This window comes from Parasteatoda tepidariorum, chromosome 9, assembly GCF_982258835.1.
Source record: "Parasteatoda tepidariorum strain Cologne lab strain chromosome 9, Ptep-v5.0, whole genome shotgun sequence".
Classification (NCBI taxonomy): Eukaryota; Metazoa; Arthropoda; class Arachnida; order Araneae; family Theridiidae; genus Parasteatoda; species Parasteatoda tepidariorum.
Genome location: NC_141763.1, coordinates 41,585,561 through 41,602,519, shown reverse-complemented (window position 1 = coordinate 41,602,519; position 16,959 = coordinate 41,585,561). Strand labels below are relative to the sequence as shown.

General features: G+C 35.9%; 3 protein-coding genes across 3 annotated transcripts; 1 reads left to right on the top strand and 2 right to left on the bottom strand.

The window, feature by feature from the left end:
• Nucleotides 1-4,420: 4,420 nt before the first annotated feature.
• On the bottom strand, nt 4,421-5,530 carry LOC147804013 (uncharacterized). Its single transcript, XM_087151377.1, has one exon. It carries the CDS (start codon nt 5,528-5,530, stop codon nt 4,421-4,423), a length of 1,110 nt encoding a protein of 369 aa, XP_087007503.1.
• Nucleotides 5,531-11,834: 6,304 nt separating this feature from the next.
• LOC147804012 (uncharacterized) lies at nt 11,835-12,251 on the bottom strand. Its single transcript, XM_087151376.1, has one exon. The coding sequence runs from the start codon at nt 12,249-12,251 to the stop codon at nt 11,835-11,837; it is 417 nt and encodes a 138-aa protein (XP_087007502.1).
• Nucleotides 12,252-16,033: 3,782 nt separating this feature from the next.
• Nucleotides 16,034-16,699, top strand: LOC122273830 (uncharacterized). Its single transcript, XM_043057826.2, has 2 exons — nt 16,034-16,309; nt 16,409-16,699. Exons 1-2 carry the CDS (start codon nt 16,034-16,036, stop codon nt 16,697-16,699), a joined length of 567 nt encoding a protein of 188 aa, XP_042913760.2.
• The last annotated feature ends 260 nt before the right edge of the window (nt 16,700-16,959 follow it).

Genomic DNA, 16,959 nt, shown 5'->3' with positions numbered 1-16,959 from the left:
CCCTGTATTTACCTAAAGAAGGTAAACCCCCTCAGGGGACGTCCGACTGAGATCATCAGAGAAAGAATTTAGGAAGGAGAATGCGACTCACTTTCTTCTGATTAGAACCCAGTTGAGGCCTCTTTTACATTCCTCCAGTCTAAACCCAATCTGGCCTTCAGCTACCGGTAATGACCTATTTCTTTGATGCCTTCACCAGTCCCATTACGAAGTATAGAGCTACTGCATAAGTGAGCAACCACGCTCTGCTGTTGACTTCTAATTAAGAGCCATGGATCGAGGTGATGGGTGACAACTAGTTTATTGAAACTAGATGTGAAAATTACATTTGTGACATCCCTTTTATAGGGGCATACAAGGAAGTAAAAGGACGATTCCAAACGTCCAACAGAATAGCGAGATTGCAGAGCGGACGGCTGAGAAGACTGTGTTTGATTATTATTTGCAGTTACGTCTCGTGAACTTTCCCGGATCTTAAAATATGTCAGGGCAATTACAAAATATTACAAGGAAACTTTTCAGATCCATTTCTCAACATTTTCTTCCGAAACACTTTTAACTTGCCTATTCCTATTTTATCATTTTAGGGTCAATCTGTGCCTTGAAACGTTTTTTAACTTCCTCCGAACAATTTTCAGCCGATATTAAAAGAGCACAGTTTGAAGAATTCACCTTACTATGTTCACCAATGCCGCCACGGCTTCGCTATATAATATTTTCTTTCCAAACTTCACGATGAACAACAGACTTTATTTTCTCAAATTGCCAAGAAATTTCAAATAACCCAACGCTTTCCAAGCATCTGTTGATTCATATTGATTGCACTTAGAAAGAAGGACGTTTTTTACAATAGAGTACGTTTCAAGAGAGGAGTAGAACGCATCATCCTCACAGTCGGCCATCTTGCTAATCGATATTAAAAGTTCCTTTTTATCAGATTGAAAAAGGAAAACTGTGGAACGCAATTAAAAAAGAGATAATAACTAGGGGCTTAAAAATAGTAAATAAAAGTTACTATTTTTTAAGATAGTGACATTAAGTGAGAAAAGTTACTCGCCCCGAGCCTTGATTTTACGGTATTGGAAGGTGACCTTTCTTTTCATTCAGCTTAAGATTGTCAATACATTCGCGTATTTTTCTTTCGTGGCGAAAAAAGCAGATTTTTCCATTGTTGTTTTTGGTTGAAAATAGATTTTTCTTAAAACAAGTTTTAAGTTCTCTAATTATTCAATTAATTTTTATTTTATACTAAAATACTCATAATGAGTGGAAAGAAACACGAGATTGATAGTGAAAAGAGAGCTTTCCATGATCGTTGGGTAAGGGATAATTCAATTGGTCAAAATAAGGAGAAATTTCAGTGCTTAGTTTGCATGCAAATGATATCAGTGCCTTAGAAATTTAACATTATTCAGATAAGAGACATTATTCAATGCTGCATGATAAAAGTATCAAAACTATGGAGGAGAATCCCGAAGTATTTTGATCAATGATTTAAAGAAGAAATTGAAACAACCAACAGGAATTTTTAACAAATTTTCCCATGTTGAATTCTGCTCTGCATGCTGCATATTCCGTTTCTCTTGTGTGAACTAAAGCAAAGAAACCATTTACTGATGGCAATTGAATAAAAAAATGTACTATTAAAGTAGTGAAGGCTTTTGGTAATGAAAGATGAGGCCGAGAAATTCGATTCGGTGCCGCTTTCTAATCAAACATTACAAAGGAGAGTCACTGCTATATCAGAACAGGTAGAATAATCATTGATTGATTAGTTCAAAAAAGTGCATATTTTTCAATTTGCCTTGATGAAAGCATTGATTGAACGGATGTGAGTCAGTTATTAATATTTAAACGCATTATGCAGGATGACATTTCTACCTAGGAAGGATTACATTGGAAATGTGTCCAATGACTGATACTACAAAAGGAAGAGACATCTACGAAGCAGTAAAAAAAGCAGATGGCAGAACAGGTTTTAGCAAATGCTCAGCAATTGTAACGGATGGTGCACTAGCGATGTTGGGGGGGGGGGGGAGAAAAACTGGATTAGCGGGATTTCCAAAAGAAAATGGTGTATTTTGTCCGACGATTCATTGCATTAATCTTGAAACAATATTAAGTTTTCAAACTTGTCATAAAAGTTATTAATATAAAACGGAGTGAAAATCGAGCACTTCTGCATGAGCAATTAAAGCAGTTTTTGAGGAAATGGAAGCCGAATATGGAGACTTGCTGCTATACAATCATGTAAGATGGTTGAGTGCTGGAAAGTGTCTTGAAAGATTCTGTAGAATAAAAAAAGAAATTCCTGAGTTCCTAAAAAAATTTATTTGCGCAAACATTTCTTCCACATATATATGATATTTTTCGTAAAGAAATTCGTATTTTTATTGTAAGCGATTAACTTCCAATCGGAGTTGTTGCTGATAAGATGACGTCTAATAGACGTAGTCGTCACATTATTGGTTTAAGGATACCTATATTCGACATAAATCATGAATCCTTCAATAAGTCAATTTATCTGGAACATAATGCTCACGCTGATTTTACCGGTCATGGTCTATCGAGTAGTATTTTAAACACACTTGAAAAATTTGGTCTTGAAACCACATATATTTCGCCAGCATTTAACTGGCCTTGCGGTTGATGATCAATGCGTAAATCTTGATGTTGGAAAACATCTGCAAGATTAATTGGCAACAAAAAAAAAATGTTTTGTAATGGGATCCTATGCACCGATTTGAATTAGTAAAAAACATGTCGAAACACCCAAAATAGTTCAAGATGCTTTCGAATTAATACACGATACCATGAAAAATTTTTCAACGGGTAAAAGTTATGAGTTATTATTAAAATATACACAAATTTTGGTTATTTTTATATAAAAAATATTGGTGTCTGCTCGTGAAAAAGATCCAGATGGTTACATTTTAAGCGATTCACTTATGAGTAGGGAAAGACTTTTCAATATTTTAGCTCTGTCAGATATTTGCTGTCGTCGTGGGTATGCATCAAGAAAAGTCCAAAATTCTGATTTGTTTCCTTGGCAATCGAAAGCACATTTTCTTTCTTGACTATAAAAAAAATATCTTAGACAATTTCTAACACCGAAGAATTTGTTGATTTCTTAAATAATTTGTCAAAAAGTTTATTTCCCAACTTAAAATCCGCAACAGAAATGTTTCCACTTGACCCCAAGATGCACTTTTCATGACGTGCCACTGCCAGAGAAACCAGTCAGTTCAATAATTTTACGAGCTCATATTTCCAATTAAGGCTCAGCCTCATTATTGAAAAACATTTTAATTGATTCGTCAAAGTATGTTTTATGTCTAATTAGTCAGGAAGAGTCATATTTTTCAGAAAATAAATCTAAAACTAGAGACACTATAATGTGCCTTTGCGATCACAAACCACAGCAAGCATAGATCAGGAAGGAGAAACCAAAGGGTTAAATGAAGAGAATGAAATTCCTTTTGTTTCAAAAGGATACAGTTATGAGGGAAACTCTTTGGTTTGAATTTTCTTAATAAATGTTTTCTAAATTACATTTCTACACATGTGATGACAATATTTGTTCTCAAAATTTACTATTCAAAACCGCATTCCAAGAATTAAACAATTGGATACCTACTTTTATTTATTTTTTTGCTTCTTCACTTAACATACCAATTTCAGAAGCTGTTTGTGTAAACATGGGGCTCAATTATTCATCATGTAATTAAACAGAGACTAGGGGGCTCCGCCCCCCTGCTCGCCAACCCCCAGAAATTGGGCAATTTAAAAACATTATAGAGAGTTCTTCCTCCTTCAAGCAAACTGGCAGCTATACCACTAAAGGCACATGAAATGCAATCATGCTGCATTGATCGCAATTTACTTAAAATGGATTTTTGAACAAATGTTTTCCCACATCCAGCGTGTGCAGTTAAGCAAAACACTTTCTCATTTGATTCTTTATCTTCATCACATAGCACAGTTTTTAATACTGTATCAATGCCGAAACGTTGCTCTTCATTTGCTGCTTTGTACATTTCTTCAATAAACTATCTTGTTTAAGTAGATCAAATAGATTATCATCATTGTCGTATTGTAAATTGAGTGGAATGGGCAATCCAAGTGACTCACATGATGTATTGTGAGTAATTAGAATTTCTTCTATTTCTAACAGACACATGTTGAATGAATTCACCTCATTATTAGATTTAAGGAAATCTTCACACAGAAAAGTTTAAAGTCATTCCAAAGTGCAAGAGCATTAGGTGGAACATTGATGTCACAAATAAAGCCTCAATTGTTTTGGATATTGAAAATCCTTAGCCTCGGTTAAGCATTCACGCCATTCCTCGTCATTTGATGCAATTCCACGGGAAAGCTGCTTCAAAAAAAGTTGGAAAAACAACTCCATCATGCAGCCTTAAATCTTCAAAGGATTTAGGTCCTCGTACATGCAGTAAAAGGAAACGCAAATGAAATAGCTCAACATTCTTTGGATTAACTGTGTATAAACGTGTGATGGTTTTATCAGCTCCACGCAGTCTTGTTTTCCACTTTTTTGTTGATCTTGCCAGGTATAATGTTGTGGAATCTCAACATACAACAAATTATTAGCAGCAGGATCTTGTTGGTTCAGAGTAAAGAATGCCTCTAGCTTTGTAACTTTTGGTGATGAAGCTACATGTTCTTCATTGCCTTCTCGAAAGTACACTGTCTGCTGGAAAGTTAAATGGCATTCAAGTCGTATAATACTATGTGATTGATAATGCATTTCATATTCAAAAATACGCCATGCAGCTTCAGTTGATCCCACATACCTTCCATTGAGAAAGGAGTCAATTTCATCATAGACTGCCACTCCTTCACTTTTCTTGGAAAATTGAAATGTGGCACAATCATAACCTTTATAAACATATTTATAAATATACTTTATACTTTGAACAGTTGAACAAACTTCGAGATTAATGTGGCAGTCAAATTTGGCCAATAAGTATGGATTGTAAGGAACAATAAATCTGTTGTCTACAGTGTGGTCTCGTACCTCAACAGTTCGACTATCATCTCGCCGCTTGTAAAGTGCATACCCATTGACATTATCATTTGTTGCTTCATTAAAGTCTTTTGGAAAGTTTTTTTTGCACTTTCCCTTCTCCATGCAAACAGAATGAGGATTAAGTACACCACATCGACCATGAGTCATGTAATTCCCAACTTTTTCATAAAGTTTAGGATGAGTATTTTTGTCTGGAATTTCAGCAGAAACAAATTTGTCAATATCAGCCACACTTCTGATTTTATCATGGTCATCAAGAGTTAATAACAAGTGGGCATGTGGCAGACCACGTTTTTGAAATTCGATTGTGTATATCAAAGCAGCAATTTTACCAAACACTTGTTTTTTTACTATGCAGGCCAGAAGTTCTTTCAACTTACAATGAAATACACGCACAACAATATCTGGTCGATAATGAGAGGATTCCCGTGGCGCTAAGTTTTCACTGATCTCTGGCCAACGTGGATTGCATGTCATTGTTAAGAATAGAGAAGGTTTGCCAAACCTTTGAACAATGTACATTGCATCTAAATAGTTTTGATGCATATTACGGGGAGAACCAATGACAGAAGAGGGAAGAATGACTTGACGTATGTATCCATGTCTCTTGAATTATCTTCCATCAAATCAAGTAAACTCCTACAAATCTCGAGAAGTTGAAATCTAAGAGGTTGAACGGCTCTGACTCTGCTTTCCCATCGAGTTTTACTCACTGACTTTAAAGAGAGATTTTGCAAATTTCGCTTTAAAATATTCCACCTGTAGGGTGAAGCAGAAAAAAAATTGAACAGCTCCTGAATAATTGAAATAAAACCTACAGTCTCGTCTGAGATTTTAGCTGCATCATTAACTGTCAAATTTAATGTATGAGCACAACAAGGCAAAAAAATAGCTCTCGGGTTAACTTTTTTAAATTGAGCTTGAATGCCCACATGATTCCCAGACATATTTGCGCCATTGTCATAACCCTGGCCTCTCATATTAAGAAAATCAATTTCAAAAGTTGGTAGTATCTCATCTCTCAACAGATTGAAAAGCCCTTCTCCTGTACTATCCAAAACTTTAAAAAAACCCAGAAAGTGTTCTCTTATTTCAACCTCATTTGAAGAAAAATGAACAAAGCGAATTGTGAAAGTCAACTGCTCAACATGACTAGCATCTGGAGTTTCATCCAAAATTATTGAATAATATTTTGCTTTCTTGAGGCAGTTCAAAATTTCTATGCGATATTTTTGATAATAGATGGATTAATTCATTTTGAAAGTGATTGCCTAAATAATGGGGCATGTTTTTTCCAACTCTTTAGACCTTTGAATATTGCTCAGGTGCTCCATCATAATCGGATCGAATTTGGCAATCGTTTCGACCAGTTTGAGAAAATTACCATTATTTGATTCGAAAAGATTAGAGCTGTCACCCCTGAATGCTAAATTCTGACTGGCCAAATATTGCACAATAAAATCATTCTTTTGATAATTGCACGCCATCGTCTTTTTTCATTTTCGTAATGATGTTGTTGCTCTTTATCAATTGTGCAATCTTTGCTCAAACGCAATTTTAATTCGTGCCATTTTTGAGCCCCTTTCATATGTTCCATACTATTTTCATGTCGGGAAATATTAACTGAAAGGTGCCTCCAATGGGAGTACCCAGTGGTCAATTGATGAGACAAAGCGCTAAAAACTTTACAAAAAATGCAAAATACGCAATTAATTTTTTTGGAATACACCAACCAATCCTTATTAACTATTTCGCCGTTTGGCAACTTCCTAAGATATTGCGTTGCTGAAAATTTCCTACCAGACTCATCAACAGGAAAATTTTCTTTAATTTGAACAGCTCCCTTTGTCACGATTGATTGGATTAGATGATGACTCAAATTATTTGGCCATGTAGATGGATCAGCAATATCAATATCACTAATATCAGCAATGTCACTGTGCTCAGATCTTTCTTCATTCTCGCTTACCGGATGACCCAGTTCAGGAGTTGGATCAGGTGAAACAGGCGTTCCAGAACTTCCAGACGTGGATGGCTGCTGATCTTCGATAATAATCATCGGTTCTGCAACAACTTGTTCTTCTCTTGACAGAAGTGGATTCGCCAAAGAACTGCTGAGTTGAAGGAATTTGTTCAGCGAACCGCTGAGTTTATCCCGCTCTGCCTCCAATTTCAATCGACGTTTTTTATTTTGGGCTCCAGAAAATTTTTTTTTACAGCCATCACTCATTTCTGAAGAGATAAAAAAATAATTAGAAAAAAAGCTGACCGGAGTCAAAATATAATCAGAAAACTCTCGAATCGAAAAATTGTAATAGTTATCCATTAGAAAAGGTAAATAAAAATAACTGATTAGTAGTTACTAAAAAAAAATTAAAGTTGCTCAAAAAAAAGTGAAATGCAAAAAAAAAATCCTCTTAATTCTTTAAACAGAACTTTAATGCTAAAAATAAGATTTTACGGAAAAACGCATTCATGAAACAACGTTAAAAGAAGTAATAGTCTATCAGAATAACTTTTAGAAATGTTTTGCTATTATTAAAACACCCAGAAGAAAACTTTTCATAAAAACGAAACTGGAAAAACAAAATTAAATTTTTGAAAGAATATTTTTAAACTGAGCATCACAGTTTTCCAATTACTTTAATGTGAAGAAAAAGAATAGTCAAATCCAAAACCTCTTAATTGCTGCGCCATAATTAAAACGTCTTCTTAAGCAAAAGATTTTAAAAGTTTTTGAAAAAGAACTTTTACAGTTTTTTAAAAGAGTAAAGGCAGATAGAAACCAAAATAAAAATCGTTCCTAATTCTTAAACAAAAAAATTTAACGCTAAAAATCCCAATTTAACTTTTTCTCATGACAAAATTTTCAGAGAAAACTGACGATTTAACTTTTGCTTAAGAAGACGTTTTAATCCCAATCCCAATTTAACTTTTTCTCATGACAAAATTTTCAGAGAAAACTGACGATAAACGAATACAATTCTTTAGAAACGCCCTTCATGATAAGAAGAAAAAGTTAATAAAAAAAAGAGAAAATTTTAAAAAAATTGTTCTTAGTTCTTAAAATATAACTTTAACGTTGAAAAACAGTTTTATGATACCAATATTAATAACACATTTTCTTTCATCTTCTCTTACCTTAAGATTTAAAATCAGCAACACAACGGCAACACGTAATATTATATTCAAATGAAATTATTATTAATCTTCAAAATTCACCGACGAATACTCGATGACTGAACTGACTGACTGAAACAAGCCACATTCTCCTGTTTTATATCACCGCTAAAATCTGGTGGAAAATTCTGGAGCCGAAAAAAAGTTTTTTTTGGAGAACTTTTCAGAAAATAATATTTTTTGCACCTACGACCTCTCTGAGGCACACGCCGCGACGCCGCCGATAAATGCATAAAAAACAATAACATGTATATTATTTGTCGAGCGAGCCGCCAAAGGCGAGCGGCATCCTTTGAAGATATGCCGCCGTCCGTAAGCCGACAACAGATTTTTTGCATGTAAATTCCAGTGTAGAAGCAAAGTGTAGAAGTTACTTCTTATATTAGTTTACTGTTTCTTCCTGTAATCAAAGTTTACAGCTTTGCTATAATTTGATTTTTAATAATTTGCTATAATTTGATTTTTTTCGAATAGTTGAATTTGGCGCCCCTTAAATTGGGCGCCTGCGTGCGGGGCATTCGCTGCATACCCGCCAGGAACGGCACTGTATACATATAGATATTGTAGGACCCCTTCCACCTTCTCGCGGTTATTCGTATTGTTTGACAATGATCGACCGTTTCACTCGTTGGGTTGAGGGGTAGACGGAAAAAAATGTCCCGGAAAAAAAGGTACGGTAAAAAAGGTCCCGGTAAAAAAGGTACCTTCATAGGGAAAATCTGTAGGGATATTTCCCCTCTCGCTTTCTGGGCAGCATGAATGCTTCTCGCTGTTTCAATGAATATTCTTTTTATCTGTAATAATTCAGATTAGATCATTGAGGTAAGGAGAAGGGTAAGGGGGGGGGGACTTATGGGCTGGTTGTATTACGCTTTTTTTTTTAAATTTTATTTCATTTATTTATTCTTCTTTGATTATTTTTTAAAGCGGGAAGATACTATTTAAATTTTTCAATAATGTTTAACTTTTTTTTTTTGTTAATTTTTTTAAGTGAAAAATGTGTTATTATCTATTTTAAATTATACTAGCTGACCCGGCGAACTTTGTTCCGCCTTAATGTCAATAAATAAGCAGATTTTTTTTTTATTGGAAAAAATACAAAAAAAATTAAATTTCTACATCAATCATTCATAATTATTTCTGTATTTTAGTACATAGGTTGCTCTTCATTTAAGTACCTTGTGATACACGACATTTTTTGTTTTATTATCAGGCGCAAAAACAAACAACGCAGATGGTCTTCCGACCCGTGAACATGCCACGTATAATTGACCATGGGAAAAACATGAATGTTCTAGATTTAAACCACAAACTTTTAAGGATTGGCCTTGTGATTTGTTGATGGTCATGGCAAATGCAAGACGTATCGGAAATTGAAGTCTTTTAAATTCAAACGGCATATCGGTTGGGATCATCGGTATCCTCGGAATGAGAACTTCCTCACCTTTGAATTTTCCTATCATTATCGTAGCGTAAATTACATTGTTCATCAATTTTCTAACCACCAAACGCGTACCGTTGCACAGTTTTGGTTGGTTTATGTTTCGAAGCATGATTACTACGGAGCCAATCTTTAGGCGTAAATTGTGCGGTGGTAAGCCAGGCACGTCCAAAGAGTTTAAAAATTCAATTGGATAGTTGGTGGCTTCATCTTCATTTGTGACGCAGTCAATAGATTTGAATGAATGCATTGTTCCAATGATCTTATTTTGAATTATGTAGTTTAGGTCATCTACATCTTTATTCTTAGCCGCTAAAATTGCTCTCTCACTTATCCATTCATAATTTTTGTAGTTAGAAATAATTTCTGGAAATACATTGTTGATAAGTTCGTCTTTTGATGAGACAAAATTACAGAAATTATTTGGAAATGATATTAATCCGCTCGATTCATCGACAGGTACTTGACCATTACCGATAGTCAGCAATTGCTCCGAGAAATCTTCAGCAGATGTATCATTAAGCAATGTAACTCTCATGTTTGTTGTCAGTTGCAGTTTCTTCACATGGCGCCATAGATTTGACGATTTGAGGCAAGCGTTTATTTCGTCGGCAGCCGTAGATCTTGGAATTACTGGCAGTATTTGGCGGAAATCGCCAGAAAGTAAAATCATTGCTCCTCCAAAACATCTCGAGTCATTGCGTAAATCTTTTAATGTTCGGTTAAGTGCTTCTAATGCACGTTTATGCGCCATTGTGCATTCGTCCCAGATGATGATTTTACCGCTAAAACTTTGGCCATTGCTGAGTGTTTTGCAATATTACACGTTGGTTCTTCAATAGTTTGAAGATTTAACGGTAATTTGAATGCTGAATGAGCCGTACGGCATCCTTCTAACAATGTGGCTGCTATTCCAGAAGAAGCAACTGCAACCGCTATGTTAGATCTCGCCCGAACAGTTGCTAAAACTAATGACATGAGGAATGTCTTGCCAGTTCCACCAGGGGCATCTAGGAAATATAAACCACCATATTCATTATCGATTGCCTTCATTAAAGTATCATAAACTTCCTTTTGTTGGTAATTCAACAGGGGTACATTCGTTTGAACTACTAAATCTAATTCCTGGTGATCATATTCACGTTCCCGTTCCAATTCTCGATTAAATGCGTCATTCATTTCACGATATGGTGCTGGCATTCCTAACCTGATTAATAAATTACCGCACATGAGGTAACACATATCTTCGATCAATAGTAAAGCACGATTATGTATCTCCTCATTCATCTCAATATCGTGATTTCTGGAACTGACACGAATTTGATGTAAAATATCTTCTGACATATTATCCTTGTATTTGTGCCACAGGTTACATGGGTTTGATGGAAAACATGTCGAAATTATGATAGCGAATAATGTGCGTAGCTGACTTGGAGATGCAGAGATAATGGCTTCAGCGATTGTCGTATCCCAATGACTATCGTTTTCTAATAACTTCAATTCTTCACATGCAGCACGATATGTTGGGAATATTACACCATTAACAGTTCGTAGTGACTCAAATGACGTTGGCCCACGCACATTTACCAGCAACAACCGCAAATAGAAACATTCATTATTCTTTGGATGAACTGTATACATACGACCAAGAGCATCAGTAGAACGCACATCTGGATACCCAGGAACCGCATCGCCTTGCTTCCGTCTTTGAAAATTCTTCGATGAAGCATTCCAAGTATAATAACGTGGCATCTCCGAGTAAAGCAAAGTTCGTGCAAACTGATCGCTTTGGCAGATTGCAAAAAAACTGGTCAATGTAGTTGCTGGAGGTGTTTCAGCACGTTGCGTAGCATTCGAAGCCGTGAAATATACTCGTTGACCATTCTCCAGATGCACCGCCAAATGCGTAACAGTAGGATGACGTTCGTGAATGGGAAATGCGAATATACGCCAAATCGCTTCATTACAGTTCACATAACGACCAACTTGATAGCGTGAAATTTCATCGTTGGTATTCGAGGATTGCAATCCAAAAACCGCCATATCACAGCCTTTCGTGACATATTTGCAAATATATTTTATGGACTTAACTGAATTGCAGTATTCAACGTTGCAATGTGTCTTGAACGATTTAGAAATAAGTGGCGAATATGGAACAATTCAACTGTTGTCGACAACGAAATCCATTCTTTTCACTTTCGTTGTGACAGTTCGACCGTTGTCATCTGGTGATCGACGCCGATACAGCGGATAACCATCATTGCCAGTGACAGTCTCCGCCGTTAATTTCCGTGGATATCGTTTAGAGCACTTTTCATCGACCATGCAAGGTGATTGGGGATTGATGGCACCACACGGTCCATGAATCATATTAGTAGTAACAACATCATGTAGGTCTGGATCGACTTCATAATCAGGAATCTCAGCACATATGATATCATCTATTTGGTCAGGCTGAATTCTTTCCACTAACCAAATAAGAATGTGTGCGTGCGGCAGGCCTCGCTTTTGCCATTCGATTGAATACATCCAGCATCGAGTATCTCCAAAGACGCGTTGTTTAACAATAAAGTTCATCAGGGACCGAATTTTTTGCCTGAATATACGTGCTGTGATGTCGTGTCTATCACTTGATGTTTGTCCGGGAAGCAAAGCAGCAATTGAGTAATTTCTATCCATTTTGGATTACAGGTAAAAGTAATAAAGAGATCGGGCCGACCGTAATGACGAACATATGTCATTGCATCTTGTGCATATTCATGCATATGACGTGGACTACCAATGTATGTCGCCGGCAGAATAGTTAATCGACCAATATTAGCTGCATTTCCTTCAGTACTAACTGCATCACGTAAATGGATGTACTCGTCAGAACGCAGTTTGGCTTGGTTCAACCTAATGAATGTTAAACGTTCCGTTTCTATTTTTACATACATGTCAACGCAATACTGCTGAAACAATCGACGAAACCGCAGCAAATAGTTGTCAGCATTTTGACGAATCATCAAACGATATGCGTAATAATTCATTGAGCTAACTTTCTTTGTAGTTTCTTCACCTGAAATTAAAAATTTGATAATTAACCATTTCAAAGGCAAATTTTAAAGGCAAACAATACAGACATTAACCATTTTTTTAATAAACATTATTTTAAATCAGTGTCTTTCACAAATAAATGAAATAAATTATGATACTGATACTCACCATTCAATGGATTTTTCATTTTAATATTAAAATAATATCCATCTTCTCCTTGCCAAAACATCAGCGGGTATTGCAATGTGTCATATGATCGATGAGTTTCAGATATTTGTTGCAGTTGCCCAGTATCGCGACGTGTAAGCACAATATCGCGTTTTTCCAATTGTTCACCAACAATCAGGATGGCAACTTCGTCTACTGTTGGAGCATTAAATGTCCTTTCGTGTGTTCCAGATGGTCGTTTATCTGCTTTGATAACAACTTTATAGTCATCACTTGGCATGCGCTCTAAAGCACTTTTAAACAACCTGACCAACGCATGATGTTCATGAAGCAGACACTGCAAGTCTTGAAGAATTGCTCGCTTCATTCCTGCATTGATCTCTAGGCGTCGATCAAGTTGTTCTTCCATGTTGCCCATGAAATATATTTGTAAAAATTTATTCTGTGTATCCTCGAAAGGTAGTAATGATCCAATTCGATGATGAATCTGTCCTTGTATCTACAAAATAAAAACCAGACAGTATTAACTGGGTTATAAACACTTTTTTCGGTGGGAGAGTAGAGTTCAGAATTAGCAAATATACTACATAGGTACCAATAGATAAAGTAAGTTATTCTTTAACTACATTCTATATAAGTACAAAAATAAATACCTTAAATGTCGGATTAAATCCCCGTTGTTCGATAATATCTGCCCCAAATGACGTCATCTGGAAACAACCATTGTATTTTTGAGTATTTGCAAGAAAGTGGCGTGATTCTTGTGTTTCGCCACAAAGCAATGAATACAATGGCTCAGGTGGCGGAGTCAACAATGGCAATTTCACTTTACCATTAAGGCAGCATAATCCAGGCGTTTCTCCGGAAAACTTTAATGCACCACAATACTCGCAAACTACGTCCATTTGCCCAATGCAAACGCTAGGATGCAAGCTGTAATCATTGCTGCAATCGTATTGAAACGCTGCTCGATTCAAATCAGCACTTGATAAATATCTTGTTCTGCGTCGCAAATTATCTATTTGTTGACCTCTGTTGTTCGCTCGACGATTCTGCATTGCCAACCGAGCTGTTTCACGGGCTGCTTCACTTTGCTCTCGTGATTGAGAAGCACGAAGTCGAGCCATACTATCGCGGCGCTGTTCACGTGCAATTTCTTGTTCTTCTTCAGTCCTTTCATTTGCAGTATTTCGTATTCTTCTTGCATCACGGCTTTGTCGGGAAAGATTCGATCGTCTTGGTCGCGGCATTATTAATTATTAATGATCCAATTCGATGATGAATCTGTCCTTGTATCTACAAAATAAAAACCAGACAGTATTAACTGGGTTATAAACACTTTTTTCGGTGGGAGAGTAGAGTTCAGAATTAGCAAATATACTACATAGGTACCAATAGATAAAGTAAGTTATTCTTTCGGCGGATATTTTTTCGGCGGAAATCTTTTGGCTATTGCTTTTAGCACTGATTGAAAACCGTCTTCGCCATTAACAGCTTGAGCTTGGCGCCATATAAATTCGATAAGGTATTACGAAAAACCACGTATAGCACGTAGGGTTGCCGTAAGTAGGGTCGCCAAATTTGGCAATTTATGCGAATTTTGGCCTTGTTGCGTTAATACGTAAGTACCTTTAATAGACCCTTTGGACACCATCTATTGATAAATAAATTAAAAATATAGTTGAACTATACGTATTAATTTATGAAGCTATGATATTAGTGCTCAATAAATCGACAAAGCTAAAGTTTTAAATTTTCATTTATACATGTATCATTTCCAATTATGTAAAAAATTTTATCTACTAAAATTTAAAGATTTAGAATATTTACTACTAAGATTTAGTATGTTCTTGCACAGTATTTCGCTTTTTTAATATTCTAATACACTAACCTAGATAATTTCTATCTCATCTTATTTCATCTTTCGAGAATTTCTATTTTGGCGATGAAGCTGAATTTGAATTTACTTATATATATATGTAAAACGACATTTCAAACAATACAAAGAGCATTTAAACGAAATGAATTATTTCGTTACTTTAAGGATGTATGAAAGCTGCATAAAAAATGTATGTAAATAACTTTATAAGCGAAATGCAAAACAAAGTGGTACTGTTTAAGTGCACAGTTAAGTCTTATTTACTTAAAGAGCAATACAAGTATTTAATTCGCGTGAGAATTACATATATAAATGAATACGTTCGTTAACTTAAGCAGAGAATATTTATTTTAGAAATTATTTATCATAGCGCGAGAATTTTATTTTTGTTTACTACTTCAATGTAATCACCTAAAAAATCTAATAAATCGTACTAAATAAACATGTAAACATTTGTTTCATAATAATGACCTTATATAGTCGAAAATATATTTACTTATAATTAGCTTTTGTTTTCTCAAGTCAGAAACTTAAACTTCTGAGTTATATATTAATAATAGATATTTAATGGTAGATATTTAATAGTAATAATAGATTAATGGTAATAATAGATATTTAATACCACGTTTTATAGTGACTGACGTTACATGTCAAGTCACACGGGAATGATGTCGAACGGGATAAAAAGTATCCTATGTCCTTCTCCTGGCTCTAAACTACCTCCCTGCCAATTTTCAGCTAAATCGGTTCAGCCGTTCTTGAGTTATAAGTGAAGTAACTAACACGACTTTCTTTTATATATATAGATTTTGTGAAGAAGTTGCTAATGTGAGGCTTAAAGTAGCCAATCGGGGAAGTTGGGAGAATTTATGTGTTGGATGTTTATTCGTGATTGGAGGTGAAAGTATTGGTACTTTTTAATTAGTTAAAAACGCGCGACACGAAAAAAAAAACATGCACGGAACAGCAAAATGCGCTTCAATCTAATCTTCTCATTTCAAATATTTTCTCTACACAGGTACCTTTATTACCGGGACCTTTTTTTCCGGGGACCTTTTTTTCCGGGACCTTTTTTTCCAGGTACCTTTTTCTCCGGGACCTTTTTTCCGGTACCTTTTTTTCCTAGAACCGGGTTGAGGCTCGTCCGATTTCAGACATTTAGGCCGAAACAGTGGCTAGTGCGTTATACGAAAGTTGGATCGCCCGATTTGGCATTCTTAAAATAGTGACAACAGATCAGGGTAAACAATTTGAATGTCAACTATTTAAATCGTTAATGACATTATTAGGCATTAAACACATCCATACGACGGCATATCACCCCTTTTCTAATGGCTTGATTGAAAATTGGCACCGTACATTAAAAGCCTCATTAAAAGCTCATCTAACTGATCGTTGGACAGAGGTCTTACCCACAGTATTATTGGGAATGCGTTCTGCATTCCGGGAATCCATAAAGGCTACAACAGCTGAACTGGTTTACGGAACTGCCTTGAAGTTACCGGGAGAATTTCTAATGCCAACACCAAAGGATTTCTATGCCAGTGAATTTGTGCAGCGCCTAAAAGAAAACATGACAAAATTGTCCCCTTCACCAACCAAGAATCATGACACCAAGAGCCGAACATTCATCTCGACCGACCTCAAATAGTGCAAGCAAGTTTTCATCCGACACGATGCTGTTCAACCGCCACTTAAGCCAGCTTACGATGGACCTTTCGAGGTACTTGAAAGAACAGACAAAGTATACAAAGTTCAAGTCGGCAACAAATCCAAGTTTGTGACCATAGACAGACTAAAGCCAGTCTACATCTTGAACATTCCAGAGTCAGAACCAGAGCCTGTGACCAACCATCCTAGCCCACCTCCGGAAATTACTGAGCCAACAACAACTAATGTTGAGCATGCAGAGGACAAGGCTAAGCATACACGTTTCAAGTAACGTTACACTAGGAGGGGGTACTGCAGTATCCTCACTACTGAGTCAAACTCCCAAACAACAACTGCCCCCTGACGCAGTTGTGAAATGAGACTATGATACTTCAACTTCTACTAACCGAACTTTGAACTGAAGTGAACTGTAGTTTTGTTAAGATCTAAACATTCACGCACAAGTTTGTTCACGCAATGTTGTCCATCTGTTAAACATATTTTTCTCACTCGCAATCGTCGGCGAGATATACTTTTTTTATTTAATGTAAC